General features: G+C 37.7%; 1 protein-coding gene across 2 annotated transcripts in view; it reads left to right on the top strand.

Moving 5' to 3' along the window:
- Window positions 1–24,771, top strand: part of LEO1 (LEO1 component of Paf1/RNA polymerase II complex) — a 51,825-nt gene that overhangs the window by 16,843 nt on the left and 10,211 nt on the right. For both annotated transcript variants that reach the window (XM_020980928.2, XM_078151255.1), the window contains exons 4-9: window positions 472–566; window positions 2,917–3,062; window positions 8,535–8,619; window positions 12,847–12,941; window positions 13,751–13,885; window positions 23,704–23,839. In XM_020980928.2, coding sequence (XP_020836587.1) covers window positions 472–566; window positions 2,917–3,062; window positions 8,535–8,619; window positions 12,847–12,941; window positions 13,751–13,885; window positions 23,704–23,839 — 692 coding nt within the window. The remainder of the gene's footprint in view (window positions 1–471; window positions 567–2,916; window positions 3,063–8,534; window positions 8,620–12,846; window positions 12,942–13,750; window positions 13,886–23,703; window positions 23,840–24,771) is intronic.

The raw sequence follows: 24,771 nt of genomic DNA on the forward strand, positions 1-24,771 counted from the left end.
AATACTAGTGCCATCTACTTTGTAGGATTATTGTGAATTAAGTGCTCTTTTAACTTCAAAGCTCTCTGCAAACATGGGTTTGCCGCCCACCTGGCCTTTCTTCTCTTTATTGAGGCTAAATAGGACTATCATTTAACTGTTGTCAGGTCCCTGGATATCTCCCTTGAATGGTGAGCTCCTTGAGAGTAGGCACCATTTTTTTCCTTTGTGTTCCCAGATATTGGCATGGTGCCTGGCACATAGTAGGTGCTTAATAGATGTTTGTTGACTTGACTGAATAAGCCAGCTTTAGTGAGCTGGCTCCATGACAACCTTTGTAAAAATCTAAGGGATCCTCATATGGTTTGGACACAGTTTTGTATGTATCAGGGGGCATTTTATAACACGTACACATATCCATTCATATGAGCTGTGTTCCATATGACTTTAGTTATGGGAAAGTGATGTGTTTTTTCTTTTCACTCACTGAAGAAAATAGTGAAGCCATGGATCTATTTGGAGGTGCTGATGACATTTCTTCAGGGAGTGATGGGGAAGACAAGCCACCCACTCCAGGACAGCCAATTGTGAGTAAATACCTATCCTGAATTGGAACTCTTATTAAAAGGTCATAGATAAGCCCCAGAGTCTTCTCTTCCTGTCTTGTGATCATAGAATGAGTGTCTGGCCTTCAGGGCTTTGTTGTATGTTATTGGATGTTGGGTGGTTCTGGCCTTACTGCCAAGTATGTGGCAAGTGGTGCTAAATTCAGGGACCCGGACTGTGTGGATCCTGGTTTTGAGAGATTAGGATGTTCTGCACCTTGGGTAAGGACAGGTGTTGTGTTTCTCACCAGTTACTGTTTAAAAGTGGGAAATGATTTTAGAAATTTGAAATTCAACTCCATAAAGAATATGAACCTTTTTTTCCCCATTTTTTCTCAATTCACATTACATGTCTTCTTCCCAGTTAGAATGAGAGCTCCTTGTGGGCAGAAACTTCATTTTTTGGGGGGGTGGGCTAGGCAGTGTGGTTAAGTGACTTGCCCAGGATCACGCGGCTAGTAAGTGTTATGTGTCTGAGGCCAGATGTGATCCAGGGCCAGTGTTCTATCCACTGTGCCACTAGCTGCCCCAAGAATATGAATCTTTATAAAGGATTCTATGTCAGGAGTCCTACCATGACTATAAGTTTGCCATGAATCTTGATTCTCATCTTCTAGTAGAAGCACAGATTCCTCACAGACCCACAGTAATAGTAAGAGACTGGCTGAAGGAGAGATTGGGGGTTTTCTCACACTTGGTCCTCTGGGTCTCCAAGGAACACGCTTAGGCTTCTGCCAGGAAAATGATGCATCTGAGAGGCACAGTGGATACAGTGCTGGTTCTGGATTCAGGAAGACCTGAGTTTAAATCTCACCTCAGACACTTATTAGCTATGTGACACTGGGCAAGTAACTTAATCTCTGCCTACCTCAGTTTCCACATCTGTAAAGTAGGGGGATAATGATAAAACTTATTTCTCAGTTTTGTTGTCAGAATCAAATGAGATCAAATTTATAAAGCACTTTGCAAACCTTAAAGTGCCAAATAAATGTAAATGCCAGCTTGTTATTGTTGTTGTTATCTTGCCTCATGTAGGAAAAGCTTTCAGGTTGCCTGTACACACAGGAGCTTAGTCTGCAGTTTTTTCTTTTACTGCACGCATTTTGATCAAGTATATTTTCTATTTTTTTTTTTTTAAACAAATGTGAATTGGGGCATTGTGAAGTTTGTCCTCATGCTGTATTTTGTATGTAGACACTTTTTATTCTGTGTTTCAGGTATCATTCATTTCAGCAGTATTAACTTGATACCTTTTAAAAGAAATAAGAATAGGGGGCAGCTAGGTGGCACAGTGGATAGAGCACCGGCCCTGAAGTCAGGAGGACCTGAGTTCAAATGTGGCCTCAGACCAAACACTTGACACTTATAAGCTGTGTGACCCTAGGCAAGTCACTTAACCTCAATTGCCTAAAAATAAAAAAGATTAAAAAAAATACAGATGAGATTTACGTGTTAAAAATAAGGGTATTTTGTTTGCACAAGGAGAAAGAGCATCACATTCTACAGTGAAGCTATTTTAGTATTTTAAAGCTATTCTGTCAGTGCCGTGTTGCTGTATGCAGACAGAGACGGTAAATCTAATAGGCAGCTCCATATCTCTAAATGACTTGTAGTCAGGCAGACCTGAATGTTGTCTCACATACTTGCTAGCTTTGTGATCTTGGCAAGTCAGATCTGCCTCTCTGAGCCTCAGGCTCTGCATCAGTAAAATGTGGATAATACATTCCTTGGTCATTGTAAGGATCAAATGAGATAATGTTTGTCAAGTAAATTGCAAACTTTAAAGCACTACTTGAATGTTTGCTATTATTTCTTTTTTTTTCTTTTTTTCTTTTTTTGCTTTTTGGTGAGGCAATTGAGGTTAAGTGACTTGCCCAAGGTCACACAGCTAGTAAATGTAACTATCACATATCTGAGGTCAGATTTGAACTCAGGTCCTCCTGACTCCAGGGCCGGAGCTCTATCCACTGTGCCACCTAGCTGCCCCTTTGCTATTATTTCTTTAGCCCAAATCTGGATTCTCAGTTTGTGGTACTCATTTTTGCTGATTTTAATTAGGGTTCATTAAAATAATAATTTGTTGATTTTTAAGTTTGGATATTTTATGCAAGATAAAAATTTAAAAAAAATCCCTAATCTTCATTGTTTTTAAGTCTCTTAAAAGCAAGCAATTGAGGCACCAGAAAGTTACTACTATCAGTGGTTTCTTTGCACTGCATCGTTCCTAAAGTGTATATTTGTTTTTTCTCCCATGTACATCTGAACAGTGTAGTTGGACTAGATGATCTTTACTGTCCCTTTTAGTCCTTCAGTTCTGTAATTTATTTACTAGGATGAAAATGGGTTGCCTCAGGAGCAGCAGGAAGAAGAGCCTATTCCAGAGACCAGAATAGAAGTGGAAATACCCAAAGTAAACACTGATTTAGGAAATGACTTGTATTTTGTCAAACTGCCCAACTTTCTCAGTGTGGAACCCAGGTAATGTCCTGAATTGTAGATTTTCTAACAGTGGAACAGCACTTTTGAGATTCTGATAATTTTTCTCATTTTATATTTTCTGGGGGGATTTCTATTACATTGTAGCTAATGATTAAGTTGCCTTATCACATTAGTAAAAGTAATTTATAACTTTGAAGCCTTGACTATAGGAGATTTTAGGAATTCCAGTCACCCAGGCTCATAATTTAGATGTCATCCTCGCATCCTGACTTTGACGCTGTGGCGCAACTCCCTCCCCCCACGTCTGATCTATTGTCAATTCTGCCTTTGTAATATCTCTCTCATATGCCCCTTCTGTCCTCTAATACTGCTACCACCCTGGTGCAGGCTTTCGTCACCTCATGCCTGGACCATTGCTATAGCCTGCTGATAGATCTGCCTGCCACAAGTTTTCCCCAACTCCATTCCATCCTCGACCTACTTGTCAAATGGGTCTTCCTAAAGCACAGGTCTGACTACATTACCGATTCTACTCAATATACTCCTTTGGCATTCAAAGCCCTTTCTAACGTGCCTCTTTCTCCCCCATCCCTCCTATCCCCATGTTTCTAGTTTTATACTCTGTCACATAATCTTTGATCCAGTGGCCCTGGCTCTGTTGTTACCTAAATAATCTGACATGACATTTTTTGCTGGCTGCCTTCCATGCCTGGAATACTCTCCTTCCTCACCTCTGCCTCTTGGCCTTCCCTGGCTTCCTTCAAGTCCCACTTTTTATAGGAAGCCTTTCTCAATCTCTCTTAGTTCTGATGCTTTCCCTCTGTTGATTATTTATAATTTATTCTTTATATGGCTTGTTTGTATTTGTATGTTGTCTCCCCTATTAAGTTGTGATCTCCTCTAGGGTAAATTTTTGTTTGCCTTGTTATCCCCACAATGTTTGGCACATAGTAGGTGCTTATTAAATGTTTGTTGACTGACTTCAAAGGGCATCATCCTTTGTATTTTTTTAAAATTTAATTAATTTATTTTTAGTTTTCAGCAATCACTTCCATAAGCTTTTGAGTTTTAAATTTTCTTCCCCTCCCTCCCTGTCTCCCTCCCCAAGATGGCATGTAATCTGATATAGGCTCTACATATACATTCCTGTTAAACATATTTTCACATTAACCATGTTGTAAAGAAGAATTAGAAACAATAGGAGGAACCACCAGAAAGAGGGAACAAAACAAAACAGAAGAAAAAAAAGAGCAAATAGTATTTTTTGATCTACATTCAAACTTCATAGTTCTTTCTCTGGATGTGGATAGCATTTTCCATCATAAGACTTTTGGAGATGTCTTAGATCCTTGCATTGCTGAGAAGAGCTAAGTCTATCAAAGTTAGTCATTGCACAGGGTGGCCGTTACTGTGTACAATGTTCTCCTGGTTCTGCTCACTTCACTCAGCATTAGTCCATATAAGTCTTTCCAGGTTTTTCTGAAGTCTACTTGCTTTATCATTTCTTATGGCACAATAGTATTCCATCACATTGATGTACCACAACTTGTTCAGCCATTCCTCAATTGATGGGCATCCCCTCAATTTCCAATTCTTTCCCACCACAGAAAGAGCTGCTATAAATATTTTTTGTACATGTGAGTCCTTTTCCCATTTTTAAAAAAATTTATTTATTTTGATTTATCAACAATCACTTCCATATACTTTTGAGTTTAAAATTTTTCTGCCCCTCCCTCCCTCCCCACTACCCTCCCCCAAGACGGTGCAGAATCTGATATAGGCTATACATTTACATTCCCATTAAACATTTTCACATTAGTGATATTATAAGTAAGAATTAGAACCAATAGGAGGAACCACCAGAAAGAGGAAACAAAACACAATAGGAAAAAAAAAACCCAGCAAATAGTATGCTTCAATCTGCATTCAAACTTCATAGTTCTTTCTTTGGATGTGGATAGCATTTTCCATCATGAGGCCTATGGAGATGTCTTAGATCCTTGTATTGCTGGAAAGTGTTAAGCGTATCAATATTAGTCATCGCACGACATGGCTGTTATTGTGTACAACGTTCTCTTGGTTCTGCTCACTTCACTCAGCATCAGACCATAGAAGTCTTTCCAGGTTTTTCTGAAGTCAGCCTGTTCATCATTTCTTATAGCACAGTAGTATTCCATTACATTCATATACCACAACTTGTTCAGCCATTCCCCAATTGATGGGCATCCTCTCACTTTCCAATTGTTTGTCACCACAAAAAAAGCTGCCATAAATATTTTTGTACATGTGGGTTCTTTTCCCATTTGTATGATCTCTTTGGGATACAGCCCTAGAAGTGCTATTGCTGGGTCAAAGGGTATGCACCTTTTTATAACTCTTAGGGCATAGCTCCAAATTGCTCTCCAAAATGGTTGGATCAGTTCACAACTCCACCAACAATGCATTACTGTTCTAATTTTCCCACATCCTCTCCAACATTTATCATTTTCCTGTTTTGTCATGTTGGCCAATCTGATAGGTGTGATGTGGTACCTCAGAATTGTTTTGATTTGCATTTCTTTAATCAGTAGTGATTTAGAGCATTTTTCATATGACTATAGATAACTTTAATTTCTTCATCTGAAAACTGTCTATCTCCTTTGACCATTTATCAATTGGGGAATGACTTGTATTCTTTTAAACTTGACTTAGTTCTCTATATATTTTAGAAGTGAAGCCCATATCAGAGATGCTGGTTGTAAAAATTCTTTCCCAGTTTTCTGCTTCCCTCCTAATCTCGGTTACATTGGCTTTGTTTGTGCAAAAACTTTTTAATTTAATGTAATCAAAATTATCCATTTTGCATTTCATGATGTTCCCTATCTCTTGTTTGGTCATAAATTCTTCTGCTCTCCATAAATCTGACAGGTCAACTATTTCTTGGTCTCCCAATTTGCTTATAGTCTGAGACTTTATAGCCATATCATTTGTATTTGAAGATAATATAATATGATTTAATTGCTGAAGGGTACTCTTTCAGAATTTTTTTTCCAGTTTTTAGCAGTTTTTTCACAGTCTCTTTGTGCTTGTGACCAGTGTCAGGTATTTTCCAACCTATGATCATAGAAGAAAGTGAAGCTAATTTTCCTTATTAACCCTATTCTAACCATTTAAACCAATCAGCAGAGGTGCCGGGGAGGGGCTGTGTGGTGGTGGTGGTAGTAAGAGCCTTTTTCAAAGCTTTTCAGTGAAATTGTGCAAAATTATCTTTTTGACAAGAGTTAGTATTTTTAAATTTAGTTTTGAGTTTTAACTTTAATCTTTCCTCTTAGTCAAGATCCAGCTCAAAGGAAAATTATTTCAGGAATCATCCTGAAATAGTTTAGAATGAATAATGAAGTTGTAAAAGGAAAGGCAAATGAGTCCTTTTGTTTTTCTATTCAAACTTGAATGAAAGTGACATCGATGAAAACAGGATAGGAGGAAAGGAGATAAGGATGTATGTGGGAGTTCCTTTTTAAAGTTTTACTTTCAGAACAAACGTTTTATAGTAGGAGCAGTGTTTTTTGTACTATATGTAATTGAATACATTTGTAAAAAAAAATCTCCCATATTTTTATAACTAGAATATGAGAAATCCTTCTAAAACTTTATTTAGGAATTTTAATATGAAACCATGTCATTCATTATGTAGGGATAGAGTAGAATTATATATACTGTTTAGTAGTTTGTATATTTGCATTTTCAGTTTTGTTCCAGGCATGATTTTTCTCATGTTATCTGAGCTGTTCCAGGTAGTTTCCTTCAAATACCCAAATGTGTTTTGTAATCTCTTCTTATTGCCAGGAATGTTGAGTGATGGACCGGTATGTCCTTTGCCATGTTCCATTAGAGTTTCCTCTTTCTAACTCATAATGCTTTTAACCAAGAGAAATAAGAGTGGCATTATACGGTTAGAGGAGTATCTATCAGTGATGATCACATAAAGGTTATTTGAGTTATCCATTTTGCCCTTTGTCAGATAAGTTAGAGGTGACTGTTGAGAAGACTTTTTTAGCAGTATCTCAGAATTTATTTAAGTTTATCTTTTAATTGGGTTAAATGGTAGCTTTAAAACTGAGTATTTCTCAGCTTTTTGTATTGGAGGCTCTAAAGTTCATGGAAGTATCTGTTAATAAAATAACCCCATTATCATCTACAAAGGTTTATTTTAGTTTGAAAAAGCCAAATGGAAGTAGTACTTTTTTTTTCTTCCTTCACCTCATTTGATTGTCTAAAATTTAATCAGTTAAAGTGTTTAACAAGGAGATGTGTGATCACGTTTGCTATTGTTATGGAAGATAACTTTAAGTAAAGTTCAAAAGAAAAATCGATTATAGTAAGCTTTTCCAAATGTTCCACTAGTTGATGACTTTATTCTACACTTCAGAGTCTCTTCAGTGAAATCCAAAGATCTAAAATAAGATGGATTGTTTTAATATTCCACATTATAAAAACAAAATAAATGAAAAATGCATCTTGCTCAGACCTCTGTTTTGTAGCTGGAATGCAGACTGGCTAGTTCTTCCATATGCTTATCTTGGACAAGCTCTCCAGAGGCCCAGGATAGGAGGAGGAGAAGCTGGGTCACTTTTTGAAAGCTGAATAGTGCTTTCAGTGACCCCAAACTTCATGTTGCCACAAAAGCCACAGAAGTAATAATTTCTTTAATACTCCTCTCCCTTTGGTTATGCTATTTAGTTACAAACTTGGAACAATGTGATGTTAGAAGAATTAAAATCATAAATGACTCAAAGGCTGGTGGAAAGATGTTTGGTGGACATATTCAGACTTTAGCTTGTTACCAGCAATCCATATGTAAGAACTAGCATAACTGTCATTACCAAGAAATGTACAAGCACAAAAGAAGGTGGGCCTCCTTTAATAAGATCCAGCAGATAGACAGCTTGGGTAATCCATTAGTATTTAAAAGGAAAGCAAGAGGAAGACCTAGATTATTGTATGTTAGAATCTGATGAGATGTGAAAGTAGAGAAAGCCAACAGTTTATTGTACCTAACATACAGTAAGCACTTAATAAATACTTGTTGATTTATTGCATCAATGGAGAGGATATGCACATCTATAAAATCATAATCAACAAATTAATAAGAAAGCATTTAAATCCAAGAGTCAAGATGATCTTGAATTATCTTCTGGCTTAAAAATACTGACAGGAAAACATAGTAATATAATTATATTTTAAAAGTTTTTATTTTTGTTCCCCTTATTAATAAAACATTGAAACATTGTGTCTGTGCATGTGTGTTTTTAATTGGTAATATAGGTCACGTGATATCTCATTACAGTTTGTATCATTTCAGTAAGAATCTTACTGTAATGAAAATATTTTGAAGTTCCACTTAGTTGTCCCTAGAAGATATGTGTGTGTGTGTGTGTGTGTGTGTGTGTGTGTGTAGCCGAAGAATTCTCCTGTAATACTGATCACATACCAAATGTATCTGAATTGATTTGTATTTTTGTCCATTTGCAGACCTTTTGACCCTCAGTATTATGAGGATGAATTTGAAGATGAAGAGATGCTTGATGAAGAAGGTAGAACCAGGTTAAAGCTTAAGGTATCATATATTCCCCTTTTGTAGTTTTTGCATCCTTTTCATTAAATAAGACATGGAATAACTGGAGGTTTCTTTTTAAATTGAGCTTCTGTTTCATATTCTGTCAGCAGGTAAATCAGAATACAATCAATAATTGCTTACCTTTTTAAAAATAATTTCTTTTGATAGAAGATGTATAATTTTTCTGTCTTATTTTTGGCTCTTTTGTTACACCTACTTGCAGTAATAATTTCTTGACTTCTCTTATAGATTAGTTGACAGACCTTTCCCTCAGTACCTATTCCCAAGAAATGTATTCTAGCTATCTACCTAAAATAGGTAAATATTGGGTTGTCATATAGCATCCAGTATACTTTCTTACACATTGTGGATGCTCAGTGTCTGCTACTGAATTGAATTCGATTCTGTGGATGGTACATAGTTATGTTCAAAAACATATTTGCTCCCTATACACAATACTTTGGGTAGTTGCCATGTTTCTAAAGCCCTCTCTTTTTTTATTGACTTTAGCTTTTTTTTTTGGTTTATTTACATGTGAAAGAACCTCTATTAAGTTGTGAGTTCTTATTTACACCTAATATCATACAAGGTACCCCAGAAATCATTGTTGTTTTAAACTATAGAGCTCCATAAGCTTAAGGTTAAGTTTAAACTATAGAGCTTAAAACTGTACTAAGCCTTGAGACCCAACACCTTGTGTAACTTGGATAATCTTCCGCTAAAAAGAAGTGCCAATTAATCAGCCTTTTAGTATAGAAGACTGCTTCAGACATTTAGTCTGTGAGGCTGGGGTGGCATTAGATGGCAGGAGACATTGAAGCTCTTGAAAGCTTGACGGGTTAGACCTCAGATATTTGAAACTGCACTCCTATAATCTGTAGTGTTTCCTATACATACTACTTTTTAAAAGAATCTATACATTTTTGTAAATTATCTTAAGCTAATTTGGAATATGAACAAATAAGAGTTTTACTACTCTTAGGTTTTGGGTTGAACCTTGGAAGTGCAGTCAGTGGAAAGGGTGCTGGATGTCAAGTCAGAAGAGCTAGGTTTGAATCCTAGCTCTGTTATTTACTAGTTGAGATCTTGAATAAATCATTTAATCTCTCTTAGACCGCGGTTTCCTTAATTGTAAAATAAAGACGTTATACTATATCATCTTTAAGGTTCCTTTTTCTATTATGTGTAGGGTTCTGGCATTATAAAGAAAAAATCAAAGAATCCCTGGAGCTTACTTACATTCTACTGCTAGGATATAGTGTATACACAGATAAGTAAATAAAATAACTTAAGAAGTGAGAAGGCATTAACAACTGAGGAAATCTAGCGACTGAGCTGAGACCTGAAATTACAAGAGGGTTCTAAGAGGTAGAGAATGACAAAAGTGAAGTAATCCCTGCTGCTCAGGAATGTTACAGTCTATCAAGGAAGACAGCATTTACCTATACATGTGCACATATAGAATACATAGAAAAGAACAGCAAGGTAGTTTAGGAAGGGAGGACACTAGCTCCTCCTTGGGGAGGATTAGGAAAAGTTTCACATAGTAGTGCTTACGTGAGTCTTGAAGGAAGCGAGGGAGTCAGAGGTGGAGGTGTGGAGAGGACATTCCAGACATGGAAGTTAGTGTAAAGGCACAGAAAGTGCTGTGTATAGGAAACACTAAGAAGACCAGTTTGAATAACTACAGAGCATAGAAAGGGGAGTAATAAATAATGAGGCTGGAAAGGTAGGTAGGGGCCAGGTTGTGAAATACTTTAAAAGCCAAATAAAGGAATTAGTATTTTACCTCAGAGGTAATAGGGAACCACTGGAGTTTATTGAGTAGGAGATGGACATGGTCAGATCTGTGCTTTAGGAAAATCATTTTGGCAGCTATTTAAAGGGTAGATTGGAGTGTCGATCAACTCCATTTGGTTTGCTTTGGGGATAGATTGCACAAATACATAGTTGAGTTCCAGGAAATGTCTCGTACTCCAGTTTGGCTGCAACGTAGAATACATGAAGGGGAGTCTTCTGTGATTAGCTTAGGAAAGGCTCGGTGGAGCCAGGTGGCTGAAGGCCGAACATACCTAGCTGATGCATGTGTATTCTGTCCCGGAGGAGACAGTGTTAAGAAATATTAGAATAGGGGGAGACTGCAAGTGGGAAGGCACATTAGCATCCCCAGAGGTGATGAGGGCCTGATTAGGCTGCCTGTCAAGTGAAGGTAGAGCAGAGGCTACACATGAGAGTTCCAGTGAAGGTAGAATATACAAATTGAGCAACTTCTTTGTTATACTGTTTGGCTTTCGAACAGAATCCATTATGAGACAAAGTTGTCCTGAATCTTGCCCAAGTGGGTTTAATACTCAAATGCCGTTAAGGACTTTGTTAGAAAGCGCCTCAAAGCCCAAGGATAACATAATAATGTGGTTCCTATGTGTTATTATCATTATCATTATTATTATTTTGTTTTATAACACCAGATAGCAATATTCTTATTTTTTGGATTAAAAAAAATGGAGATGAATAGAGGTTAAGTAACTTTTATCCAAGGCCTAACAATTATGAGCTGACATTGTTTAAATTCTTTCTTGGCTCTTGGCCTAGTTTTTTTTTTTCCCCTTGAGAACATACATCTTCCTGCTAGCACTGAATATTTTTATGTCTGCCTATAATGTTAATTTTCTGATTTATAAAATATTAATGATGTTTCATTGGTGTGTTGATTACCTTTCCTAATCCCCATTTTGTTTTTAACTCTTCATATTTTTTCATAGCTACTCTCCCTTTTTTTTATTGTCTTTGCTCTACTGTAATAGGTTTATTGTGAGTTTGCCTTGTCTCCTCATTTTTACCCTTTCCTTTTCCTACTTTTCATGATATTTCTTAGTGTGTGGTTTTTGGTTTGTTAGACCATACAACCTGTGAGACACTCATTTTTGAAATAGAAGACATTTTTCCCCGGTTTTTTTCTTCCCAGACCTTGGCACTTTCTTTAATCTTGAGCTCTTGAGTATATGAAACTCAGAATTTTTAAAACTTCAAAACCTCGTTATGTCATGAAAAATAAGAAATTTTGATATTTTTCTCTATAACATTAAAAAGTAGATCAGTCAAATTTTAGGTTTACATAAGAACTTGGATACTATCTGCTGGTAATAAAGTGAATTGGTTAATGAATAAGAAACAATGTGTGCAGGTCCTGAATTAAACAGTTAACAGAAACAACTTCAGCAACAAATTCTAACTTGTGGCGTGTATTCATACATATTTAAAAGGCTACATCTTTGTCTTCAAATGGAGTGGCACGGGTAGATCTCGTATAATTAGTGAAGAAAGAATTCAGCATATCCTGCTGACAGTGGTTTAGTTGCATCATTTTTGTATGTGAAAGCCAACATCTGATTCATTTTGTAATTCCATAGTAGAATATTTTTCACACAGTGGTCAGTCAGTTAATATGTAAATTTTGTTCATTTATTTGTATTGTTGTATGCGTATATTCCAAGTTTTTTTGTATGGAAAGGGAAGGCAAGATTAATGACCACTACTTTGACATTTCTTTTGATTGTCTGGTTGCAGTGACTTTTGAGGGGAGGAAAAAAGCAGGGAGGAGGGTATCTATGAGAAGGGCTGGTAGAACTTGAATCGTAAAGATAGGTTAAACAGCATCTCAGAGAGGCTGCTTTGGTAGATCCACAGGATGGTAGAAATACCTGCTTCACACAAAGCAGATAGTGGAAACTCTTATTTAGATGATTGTTTATTAATGATTGGTTTTAAATTAATAACTGAGCTTTAGGGAATGTGGTTTTGCCTCCTCTCATCTAGTCAGCATAGGGAGGAGTTATTTGCCACCTACTAGTTGACAAATTCAATGGGAATTTGCAGTTTTCTATTAGTATGAATGATAACAAATTTACATATCCCTTTAAGGTTTACAGAGAGCTTTGCCCCACAGTAAACCTGTGCAGTAGATCATGGTAGCATTATCTCCTTTTTTGCAAATGAAAAAATAAGACCAAGAGAGACTCAGTGACTTACCTCAGGTCACTTGGCTCTAATTAGTATGTGGCAGAAGTGTGTCTCCTGGCATGAAGACCTATGTGCTTTTTACATTTTGCCACATATCCTCCTATTCTTGCTTTGTGATTATGCTTTTCTTTGGTAGGTGGTGGGACAAGGGGAAGAAAAAAAAATTTTATACAGTTTGGCTTTCTAATGAATGTATTTTTTTAACAGGTAGAGAACACTATACGGTGGCGAATGAGGAGGGATGAAGAAGGAAATGATATTCGTGAAAGTAATGCTCGAATAGTTAAGTGGTCAGATGGAAGGTTAGTTGAAATTAACATTCTGGTTTTCATAAAATGAAAGAAAAGTTTTAAAATATGCAGGGGGGTGGTCTGAGAGGTTTGAGATGTTGGATGGATTAGGACCTTTGAATAGGCACTTTAACCAGATTAACCAAGAAATTGCTCACCTCCTGGATCTCTAGTTTTTCATAGGACATTGTAAAAGTAAGTGGAGAGGAGGGTGAGTTTGTTATCTAATAAAGATGGCAATAAAAGATATGATACATCTCTGATTACGATGGCAATAAAACGTTGCCTTCCCTATTGGCTACAGCAGATGAGGATGGAGGATAATTGCAGTTTACTATTTTTGGAAACTGTTGGTATTGGTTTATTAACGGTCTTAGAAAAATTTTAGGTCAGTTGTGTTCTAATTGAAAGGATAGATTTTATTTTAACTTTGTGTATTTCACTGCAGTAGGTCAATTTTTTGAACCATCTATTTTCATTTCTGTTTTTGTTTTATTTTGAATTATTTGTTGCTAGTGGTAGTATTGTTCCCTTAAAAGATTTTTATGACTACCTGTTGTCTTTACATCACATTCATTTCTGAATGTATCCCTCCAAAACATTTCAGTAAAACCAACCGACGTATCAGCTGAGTCTGACAGAATATTCAGTACCCTGTGTATATAAGAATCTCCCACCTGTAATGTGAAGGAAGGTTAATTTTCATTAGAATCAATTACTTTTTAATGTTTTAAATGAAAAAATGAGGGGAAAGAAAGTTGTATGACTTCTTAAATATCCATACATTGCTAACGTGCTAAGTTTTTTTTTTCCTTCTTAAGCATGTCACTTCATTTAGGTAATGAAGTTTTTGATGTCTACAAAGCACCATTACAAGGGGATCATAATCATCTGTTTATAAGACAAGGAACTGGTCTTCAGGGACAAGCTGTTTTCAAGACAAAACTAACTTTCAGGTAAATATTAATAAATTACCAGTGATCTCTGAACTACCAATTTAGATGGTCTTTTCTCAGTCTTAATCCTTCTTGACTGATACATCTCCTGCATATGACACTGTTGACCACCCTTTCCTGGATGTTCTTTCCCCTCTGAGTTCTCATGACACTTATTTTTTCCTACTTCTTAACCACTCCTTAGTCTGCTTTGCTAGCTCATTAACCATATTATTCCCCGTAATAGTAGGTGTTCCCCAATGTTTTCCCAGGCTCTTTTCTAACTCTACACTCTTGGTAACCTGTCAGCTGCCATGAGATTAACTCTGTCTCTATGTAAACGATTCACAGATGTATATATCCAGTCCCATTCTTTCTTTTGAGTTTCAGTACTCCATTACTAATTGCCTGTTGGATATTTCAGACTTAAATGTCCCAGCGATATCTCAAATTCAAAAAACTGAGCTCATTACCTTTCTCCTCAACACTCTTCTCTTCCCAGACTTCCTTATTTTTGCTGAAGCCTTTCAGTCTCTCTTCTAGGAAGGAAGAATGTTTCCTGACTCATTAAATATCCAGATTACTAGTACATTAACCTTTGTAACCTTGGGAATTTCCTTCGCTCTTCACTCCCCTTCACCCTACCTATCCAGTCAGTTCCCAAATCTTACTGTTTTTCTCTCTACAACATCTCTGCTACCTCACTCCTTCTCCCTGTTCATCTGCCACCTTAGTTCAATAGCATCTTGCCTAGATTATCTCAATATCTTCTTCATTGGTCTCCCTACTTCAAGATTCTCCCTGTTCTGACCATTGTATGTGTGGCTGCCAGAGTGATTTTGCTCACCTCTGTCTGCGTGACACCCCCCCCCACTCAGCTACAGTGGTTCCTTATTGCCTCCAGCAACGAATATAAATGCTTCTTTTTAACTATAAATCCCTTCAAAACCTGGTCCCAAAATATCTCTCCAATCATACTAAGCTGGCTTTCTGTTGACATTCATCCTTTTGTATTGGCCATCCCCCAGACCAAGAATGTACTCCCTCCACACCTCTGCTTCATAGAGCTTCTCTTTTCCTTCAACCCTCAGCCCTTCAACTGCTACTGTTCTTCCTCTCCAACTACCTTTTATTTAACTACATTATACTTATTTACTTTGTTCTCTTTAGATTTATTCTATTTTGTATATATATATATATGTATATATATTTGTGTATACACACACATACATACACACTTATTGTCCATATAGTGTGTATATGTTAATGTGTGTGTATATACATATGTGTGTATGTACACACAAACATATACTTTTTTGGTCTATATATACTTATATATGAACGCTTCCCTATTTCTCATATTCCTCATATAAGCATAGAGATAATTTCATTTGTTATATTTTCATCTCCAATGCCTAGCATGGAATCCAGGACATTGCAGGTACTTAATAAATACATGTTGATTGATTGATATATTTAACCAAACTTTGTTAGAATCTTTCATCAGTTTGCTCCTAACTTAGCTTTCTGTAGCTATATATAATAATGCTTTAACATTTTTATTATTTATTTTAAACATTCTTTTCTTTTTAAATTTTGAGTTCTAAATTCTTACTGCCCCTCCCCTTCACGTACTGAGAATGCAAGCAATATGATATCAACTATACATGTGAAATCACGAAAAACATTTCCATAGTAACCATATTGGGGGGAAAAAAGCAAAAGAAAAGTGGAAAAAATGGCACGTCAGTGTGCATTCATAGTTCATCACTTGTCTCTATGGACATAGATATCATAGTGAGTCCTTTGGAATTGTCTTGGATCATTGTATTGAGCAGAGTAGCCAGTTGATCATCATTATAGCATTGCTGTTATGCACAACTGTCTCCCAGTTCGTACTTCACTTTGCATCAATTCATATAGGTTTTGCCATGTTTTTCTAAAACTACCACCTGTGTCATTTCTTTTTTTTTAATTTTTAATTTTTTCCCCTCAATTACGTGTAAACAAAAATTTTTAACATTCATTTAAAAAAATTGAGTTCCATATTCTCTCCCTCCCTCCCTTCTCTGTCTGCTCCTTGAGAAGGCAAGCAATTTGATATAGATTGTACATGTGCAGTCCTGCAAAACATTTTCATATTAGCCATGTGAGAAAAGAAAATACAGACCAAAAAAAGCAAGAATGATAAGAAAAAATTTTAAATGCTTCAATCTGCATTCAGACTCTGTCAGTTCTTTTTTTAGAGGTGGTTATCATTTTTTCATCATAAGTCCCTCAGAACTGCCTTAGATTGTGCATTGCTGAGAATAACTAAATGATTCACAATTGATCATCATGTAATATTGCTGTTACAGTGTTCTCATTTTGCGTCAGTTCAGTGCCTGGGTTTCTGAAAGCATGCTGCTCATCATTTCTTGTAGCACAGCAGTATTCCATCACAATTGTATGTTGCAACTTATTCAACCATTCATTAATTGTGTGCTCCAGACAGGTCTCCTCTCCTGTGGAACTCCTAAATTTTCTCAGGCCTGAAAAAAATGTCTTACCCTAACTTTTTGTTGGCTCTGCCTCTCCAAAATTTGATTTGAGGCATTATTTTAAACTTGTTTGGAGGGAAATGTTGAGAGAGTTCAACTGGATTGCTGCCTCTTAGCTGCCATCTTGGCTTCACCTTTGGGAAGTCCTGTAGTAAAACATATTCCCTGATGTAGTGCTGCAGGTGTTTGAAGTCAGCTGTTGTGTTCCTCTTAAGTCTTCTCTTTTCCAAGCTAAACATCATCATTTTCTTCACCTGTTCCCAGTATGACATTTTCCATAACCTCCCCCACTTTATCAACACCTCCTTAAAAAGTAGGCCCTAGATAAGAACAGGATTTTCTGGATATGCTATGGAAAGTATGGAATATAATAGAATAATTACTTCTCTTATTTTGTGTGCTCTACTCCTCATATTGAGTTGGCAATCAACCCAAACCGTTCAGGTCTTTTTCATACATCAGTGATCTGATGACCATCTCTCAATCTTTATCCTTCTTCCCTCTTTGCAACATTTGACACTATTGATCACCCTCTCCTTCTGGGTATTATTTCTTTTTGGGGGTTTCATGACACCCTTCTGCCTTGGTTCTCCTATCTATTTGACCATTCCTTTTTTTCCTTTGCTGGATCATCGTATACATTTAGCCTCTTTACTTTGAGTGTACCATAAGGCTCTGTCCTGGGCCTTTTTCTCCTCTTTCTATATATTCTGTTCCTTGTTGATCTCATTAGCTTTCATAGCTTTAATTATTATCTCTATGAAGATGACTCACAGATCTAGATATCCAGCCCTAGTCTCTTATCTGAGCTTTAGTACATCACCAACTACCATCATATTGGATATTATTAACTGAGTGTCCTATAATCTTAAACACAACATCTCCAAAACTATAACCACCCCTTTCCCATACTTGACCTCTTTCTGTCCAGGGGTACCACCATTCTTGTGGTCAGTCAGGTTAGCAACTCAAAGTTGTCTTTTCCCTCTTCCTTATCCCATATAGCTAGTTATTTGCCAAATCTTTTCAGGTATGCTTCAAAAACATCTCTTCTTTCTGTCTCTTCTCTCTATTCACATGGCCACCACCTGTGGCCTGGACTCTTTCCTGCTTCAAGTTGCTCCCTCCAGTCCAGCCTCCACCAAGCTGCAGCAGTTCCTAAAACACAGGGTTGACCTCATTACTCTCCTGCTTAATAAACCTCAGTGAATTTCTATTACTTCAGGGATCAAATACAGACTCCCCTTTTTGGCATGTAAATTTGGCTCAAACCCACTTTTGAGGTTTATTATGCATTGCTCCCCTCACACTCTCTCAAATCTAGCCAAACCAGCCCTCTTGCTGTTTATCTTCCGTCTCTGTGCCTTTGCACAGGTTGTCCTTCATGCCTGGAGTACCCTCCTTTCTCATTTCTGCCTTTTAGAGTTATTAACTTCCTTCAGAACTCAGTTCAAGTGCCACTTTCTAAAACAAGCCTTTTCTGATCACCCCAGCCTTATCTATGTGGAATGTGTTTTGTATATACGTACATATTGTCTCCCCTGATAGAATGTAATCTTCCTGAGGGTTTTCTCAGTACCTTGCACTGTTCCTGGAGGAATGTGGAAGATAGCTAGTGGTTTCTCTGGTTTTACTTCAACAACTCAAACAAGAAAGATTTATTATGTGCCTGTTAAGTATGAGACACCATGCAGGTGCTTTGCACCCAAGGTGCAAACATTTTATTTTGGGGATATAACTATCGTATAAATCTAAAACAAGATAGGCTATCATGAGGGTAAAGGAGAGCTCCAGATGAGTATATTAAGAAAATTTGAGGGTAAAGGAATTTACATGTGGGGGATCAGGGAAGATCCTTCTTAGAGGAGGCGGTACTTGATCTGAGCCTTCTGCAGAAATGCTGAAGGTGTGCATTCTAGGCATGGGGAGTGGCCTGTACAAGTAGGCAGAGTCAGGAATGGTCTGGATAGGATTGAGAAAGTCATAGTTATTTAGCTTGGCTAAAGTGTGGCATGCTTAAAGGACAGTAGATTGAAATGATAGGTTGGAGTCAGATTGTGAGGGTCTGAACTACTAGGATAAAGAGTTGGTATCTTCACCTGTTAGGAATAGTGGTCTCTTGAAAGTTTTTGGAGTGGGAGTGTGTGCATGGTTTGACTTGCATTTGGACAGTGACTGGCAGCTGTGTGAAGAATAATCTGGACTGGAAAAAGAGTGAAGAGAGATCTGAATTACAGTAGCAGCAGAGGGAATTAGGAGAGGAGGATATGGTGCTTTGAGTGACAGGATTTGACGAGTGATTATCTGTGCAAGCCAACAGGATGTGCACATAGAGAGGTCTAACAGGTAGATGGAGATGTGACACTGAAACTCAGGTTAGAGATGGGTATTAGATTTATAGATTTTGGAGTCATCTGTACAGATGTGATCATAGCAGTTATGGGGATGCATAGGATATATCATCAAGGGAGAAAATGTAGGGAGAGGGCTGAGGACAGGAATATGGGGCACACCCACATGGCAAGAAGAGGAAGATGAACTAGTGAAAGATCCTGAGAAGAAGCTGCCAGAAAGAAGGAGAATCAGGAGAGCCCAGTGGCACAGACATCAAGGGAGGAAATGTCCTCAGTGGTCTTGGGCAGAGTAGTTTCAGTTGGGTGCGATTGGAAGCCATATTAGAAGAGGCTGATAACTCAGTGAGTGAAGCAGGTAGTATAGTCTACTCTTTCTAAGAGGTTAGAGGACAATGGTTTTGGGGTTGTTGGGGCTGTTTTTATAGGCTAGGGAAAACCTGATGATTTGTATAAGTTGCTTGGAAGGAACCAGTATCTAATGATAAATTGGAGATGAGAGAAAAGCCTATTGAGCATGCTTTCTGAAGAGATGGGGAAAGATAGGCTCAAGGGCATCTGACGAGTGGAGGGTTTATCTTTGGCAAGGGGGAAGACTCGGAGATAGAGCAAAAGCTGATAGTATAGGTGGGGACAGAGAGAGATCTGAGATGTGGAAGATGAAAGATGAGAGAGCTCGCTATGTATGGCCTTGATCTTTAGTAAGAACCGTGTTCTGAGAAAGGGGCATTGCTTCTATGGATGGAGATGGGGTCATGAGAGAGCTTTTGAATAACCAGTCAGTCTTAGGGAATACACTTAGGGAGTCAATTATAGATGAATAAAATGATTAGCTAGATTAGCCAGGAACCATTTATTTTAGAAAGCATGAATATGCAGTGGATACTGCATGGTTTCATTTCTAGCAGTGCCTGGTGCTCAGGAGCAGAGGAGACATTTGGTCTAGCCTCTGTATGTCTGTCCTCCATCCATCCACTTTGGTACCACATGTCTGTCCCTGGCCCTTGCATGTTTCTCGTCGTCTCCTGTTTTTTTATCTGTCTCCAGCCCCCGTGTGTCTGCCCCGCACGTGTTCTTCCTCTCCGTTTCGGCCAGGCCTCCACGTGGCTGGCTCTGGCCTCTGTGTGTTCCTCCTCCTGCTCTTGCTTCTCTATGCCTGGCCCACACATATCCTTGAACTGTGTGCCGGCCGCCAGCCCCCTCCTTTTGTGGGCACATGGACCTCTTCCTGGCTCCCTCCCTCCTTCCCCGCATCGGCCTCATTATGTAAATATCACTTTACCTAGAGGTCTGTGGCTGTCTGTACTCTTTAAGTCTGGAGTCACATAGCTGTCCATTTGAAAGTGTTTGTGTGTGTTATGTTTAGACTGCTACTGAAATTGACAGTTTTGGAGCATTTCCCAAGGTAGCAGTGGTTTCCAGTGTGGGTTAAATGTCCCTAATGGTGCTGGCAGTCACTGTCTGCTGCCTCCGAAAACCCTGATTGGTGCCTCTTCTTACCACTGTGGTGTTGGTCCAGTGGCTTTCTTGGGTAATGAATGGCAGCAAGGGAGAAACCTTCCTCAGAGTTTGCTGGAGCTGTGTAGCAATAGAACCCACTCTCCCTTCTTCATTGCCATATATGTACATAATATTCAAGTCATGCCAGTAAAGTGACACTCGCTTGGGCAGCAGGCATATGTGCGTGTGCATGTACCATGTGCGTGTACCACAAAAAAAGGAGCCATTCAAATTAGTGTATGCCCTGAGGCTTAAAATAAATTGGAGCAGCCTTAAAGATGGAAATAAGTTTTGTGAATCCTACCTCTCCTTTTCATTAATTTTTCATTTTATTTTGAATTTATTTATAAAGCAGAATTTATATCTGTGGCAGTATATTCAGTGAGTTTCTTTTACAAAATGTACCCACTAAATATGTATACGCCCTTTATATAGCACAGTCTTTATCCTGTCAGGTGGCCCATGGCAGTATGCTGCTGACCCAGTGACATTGTTACATAATCAATAATACTGTTCATAGATGCTTTCTTTGGTTGCTATCCATGTAACATTTGATCTCTAATAAAACAACTTGATTCTTATTTATGTTGTGGTTGGTAAGGGGAGAGCTGCGCTAAAGCTGAACTCTTTAGTTTTTTCCCTTGACTAGAGTATTCACCCTTCACTTCCACTCATCCTGCTGCACCTTCGCTCCCTGAACAAAATATGCCTTCAACTCATAAACTATACACAGAAACCCTAAATAAGAGAAAAAGGAAAGAGGGAACAGAGGATATATACGTATAATATAGTATGCTCCTTCTTCACTTACTTGCTTCAAAAAACATGTTTTTGTTCTGTGGATGCAGGGAATGACCTATTTAATCTTCAAATCTAGGAATGTGATTTCTAGCAGTGCATTGGTTGGGGGGGGAAGGGAGGCAATCAGGGTTAAGTGACTTGTCCAGGGTCACACAGCTAGTATGTGTCTGAGGTGGAATTTGAACTCAGGTCCTCCTAACTCCAGGGCTGATGCTCTATCCACTATGCCATATAGCTGCCCCCCAAATGATAGGTTCTTGTTCCCTGCTCCTGGAGATAAGAAATTCTTGAATATTGAATTTCCTAAAGATAATTCTGTTCAGTTGAGAAACATTGTGGTATTATATTGGATAGAGAGAGCCAGTCACAAAGCCAGATGGGCTTGAACCAGGGCCTTACCTCTGGTACATGATCGTGTGGGACCCTGTAGAAGTACTTAACCTCTCAATGCTCTAAGCCAGGAGTGGCGAACCTGTGGCCTTCGAGGTCCTTGGGTGAGGCCTTTTGATTGAGTCCAAGTTTTACAGAACAAATTGTTTTATTAAAGGAATTTGTTCTGTGAAGTTTGGATTCAGAAGGCCTCACTTGAGGACCTAGAGAGCCACATGTGGCCTTGAGGCAGCAGGTTCCCCACCCCTGCTCTAGGCCAGTGATATTAAATTCAATTGTTTGTTTTGTGTTTTTTTTTTAGTTTGTTAAATATTTCCCAGTTACATTTATATCTGATTGGTGCTGACACCTCAGCTCTAGGCAATTCCTAAGACTAAAAATTTCAGAGAAGGTGCTAATTTGTATTGAGGAAAGTTCTGAGTTTCACTGAAATCACAGGTCTAGTTCTTAATGTTCAGTTACGTTGTGACATCAGTTGCCTGACAGGACTGTGAAATGGTAAAATATATTAAGAAAAGGAATTTCTTGTGGCATTAATAACTAACATTTATTATACAGTACTTTAAGGCATATAGATGCTTGTTTGGCTCACATAGGAGAACATAATACTTGGCATAATATTTCTTATCTTTTGTGTTGAGTTACTCACATATAGTATGACGTCCTCATTTTTGTATCATGGCAAACAAGTTTGCCTAGGTCATAAAATAGTATGATAGCTGATAGAATAGAATATTAAATCTAGTAGATGTGATACAGTCCAGCTCCCTTATTTTATATTCTCTTTTCTGTGGGAGTTTATCTTTTTAATCATCTACCCACTTATTACAAATATACTTTCAGGTATTTTCAAGTATTTCCTCTGTTATCCATTCAAATTATTGTCTTACACCTTTCTCATTTATTTGTCAACTTCTAGAAGTAGTCTATGTCAGTGATGTCAAATTCAAATAGAAATGGATTTCTGCTGGCCCACACTGACTTAGAAAACCACAAATTAACATTATCTGTATTGTATTGTATTGTATATTTATTTATTTTGTTAAACACTTTCCCACTTAAGTTTGACACCTCTGTTCTATGCTGTTTTATTCCCTTTGTCAAAGTATATCATGTCCTATGCGTTCTAAAAATATTACCAGCTCTTACTGTAGTTAAATAAACTGTAGTTTATTTAATCCAGGTTTGTGACTTTATTGGTATAGGAAATTCCTAGTTAAGGAATTTCTTCCACCAGTACAGATGGACAACTACTCTGTAACTTACTTTTTGCATGTAGCCAGTTTGTATCAGAGGAGGAACCGAACCCTGGGTCTTCCTGGCTGCAACACCGGGCTCTCTGTCCACTCCACTTGGTAGCTAGTATTATTATTGTCATCATGTTATTAATAGAATGTTGATAATGATATTCTACTAATCATTAGGCTTAAAACCTTAGCTTTGTCTTTGACTTTTTTCTATCCTTAACTTCTTTCATCTAATAAGTTGCCAAGTCTTATGAAGCCTGTATATTTAGGATATATTCTCCTTGATGGTTAGGTCTGCCATTTTTATCTTTCTGTACTGGATCCCTAACATAGTATGTGCCACATGGTAGGAGTTTAACAAATTGTTGAATTTTTGAATAGGTGATTAAGCCTCAGAGGGGAAGTGAGTTATCCATGGTTGTCACACAAGTTAGTGTGCTGCTGAGATTCCAGCTGAGGTTTCTGATTCCTACACTGTTTTTCTTTTCACTGTGTCATGCTTTCTTAAGAAGACCTTCTTCCTGAACTTTGCAACTAATTTCTTAGGACTTCTGAAATGAACTAATTAATGTAGTTGCAGACAAAGTCTATGCTTCCTCATCTCGGTCCTCTAGCACCCGAGCTGGCTTTGTTATTTTTCACTTTTTTTTCCACCTTGAGTATCATAGTTGGACACACTTTGTAAAAAAAAAAAAAGCTCGACTTCTCTATGCCTCCCTTTCCTTGAATTCCTTCACTTTACTTCCTCTAATCAGTGGTTATTAGGAAATATAGAACAGAAGCCCTTCCTCTCTTCCCCCGTCACCTTGAGGGCCACAACAGATGTAGACGTTCATGAGTATATTAGACAATTAAAAAAGGCTTAGAAATAGCTCCTTTATTCAGACTTAAAGGATGTAGCATATGTTGCTTGTTAATTCTTATAAATATGTACATGTTCATGTCGTATTATGATTAGCTTTCAAAGGTATTTGTTAAACAGTAATAGATTTTTGCTCATTTTTTGACAGACCTCACTCTACAGACAGTGCCACACACAGGAAGATGACCCTGTCACTTGCTGATAGATGTTCAAAGACACAGAAAATTAGAATCTTACCCATGGCTGGTCGCGATCCAGAATGCCAGCGCACAGAAATGATTAAGGTATTTTTGGCTTAGGTTTGTCCTATGATTTTGTCCGTTAAGAGTATCATTTTTGTTTACCTGCTCTTTAGTTGGCTGATGTTATAATTATTACCTGCTCATATGATCAGAAATCCCTAAGCATAGGATGAGACTAAAGGGTGGTCATAATGACAACATTGATGATAGTAGCAAAGTAGAACTCAAGGTACTTTTTTTTTAAAAGTTTGATTCAGGTTTTCATCTAGGTATTTCAGCAGTTTTTCAGTTGCTTGTTTTAAGCTGTGGTTGAAAAGACATTTCAATAACCATTTAGATTCAGTTTAGAACTTTATTCTAAAGTTGGATTGAAATGATAAGTATTCCTGGAGAAGAATTGAGAAAATGCTCTTCTTTTCTTTGTAGAAGGGTGTGAAATATTACAGATTCTGTTTGAGATGGGGTACTAGGGGTGTGGGATGGCTTACACTTTCACATTGTTGCTGTTGATTGGTTTTGCTGAACTACTTTTTAAAAATCTTTTTTGTTTCTTTGTGACTAGGTATGGTTGTGGGGGGGTAGTGTGTGAGAGAGGTATTTGGAAATGGTGACATAAAATCAGAAGATACTAATAAATTAAAAAATGGTAGAGAGTCTCATTAGGTATAGGATGAGACAGAATTGAAACTACAGGTGGACTGATAAGTAGATCAAGATCAGAATAGGACTTACCAGTTGGTGGTTGGAATGTATTAGGTTAATTTATGATGGTATACTTTTCAGAATTTGAAATTTGTGGAATTCATAAATGAGGGCATGAATTGTCTGGCAAGGTGCCTCCGAGAGACAGTTGAGTGGTATTGTGCTGATAACTTATATTTCCTGATAAACAAAATAAGTGTTATAGACATTCGTGTTTTCAGTCTTCTTTCTTACCCCCTGTCTCTGACAAGTGTGCTTGTCATTCATTTTTG

This window comes from Phascolarctos cinereus, unplaced genomic scaffold, assembly GCF_003287225.1.
Source record: "Phascolarctos cinereus isolate Bilbo 61053 unplaced genomic scaffold, phaCin_HiC Scaffold_3;HRSCAF=262, whole genome shotgun sequence".
Classification (NCBI taxonomy): domain Eukaryota; kingdom Metazoa; phylum Chordata; class Mammalia; order Diprotodontia; family Phascolarctidae; genus Phascolarctos; species Phascolarctos cinereus.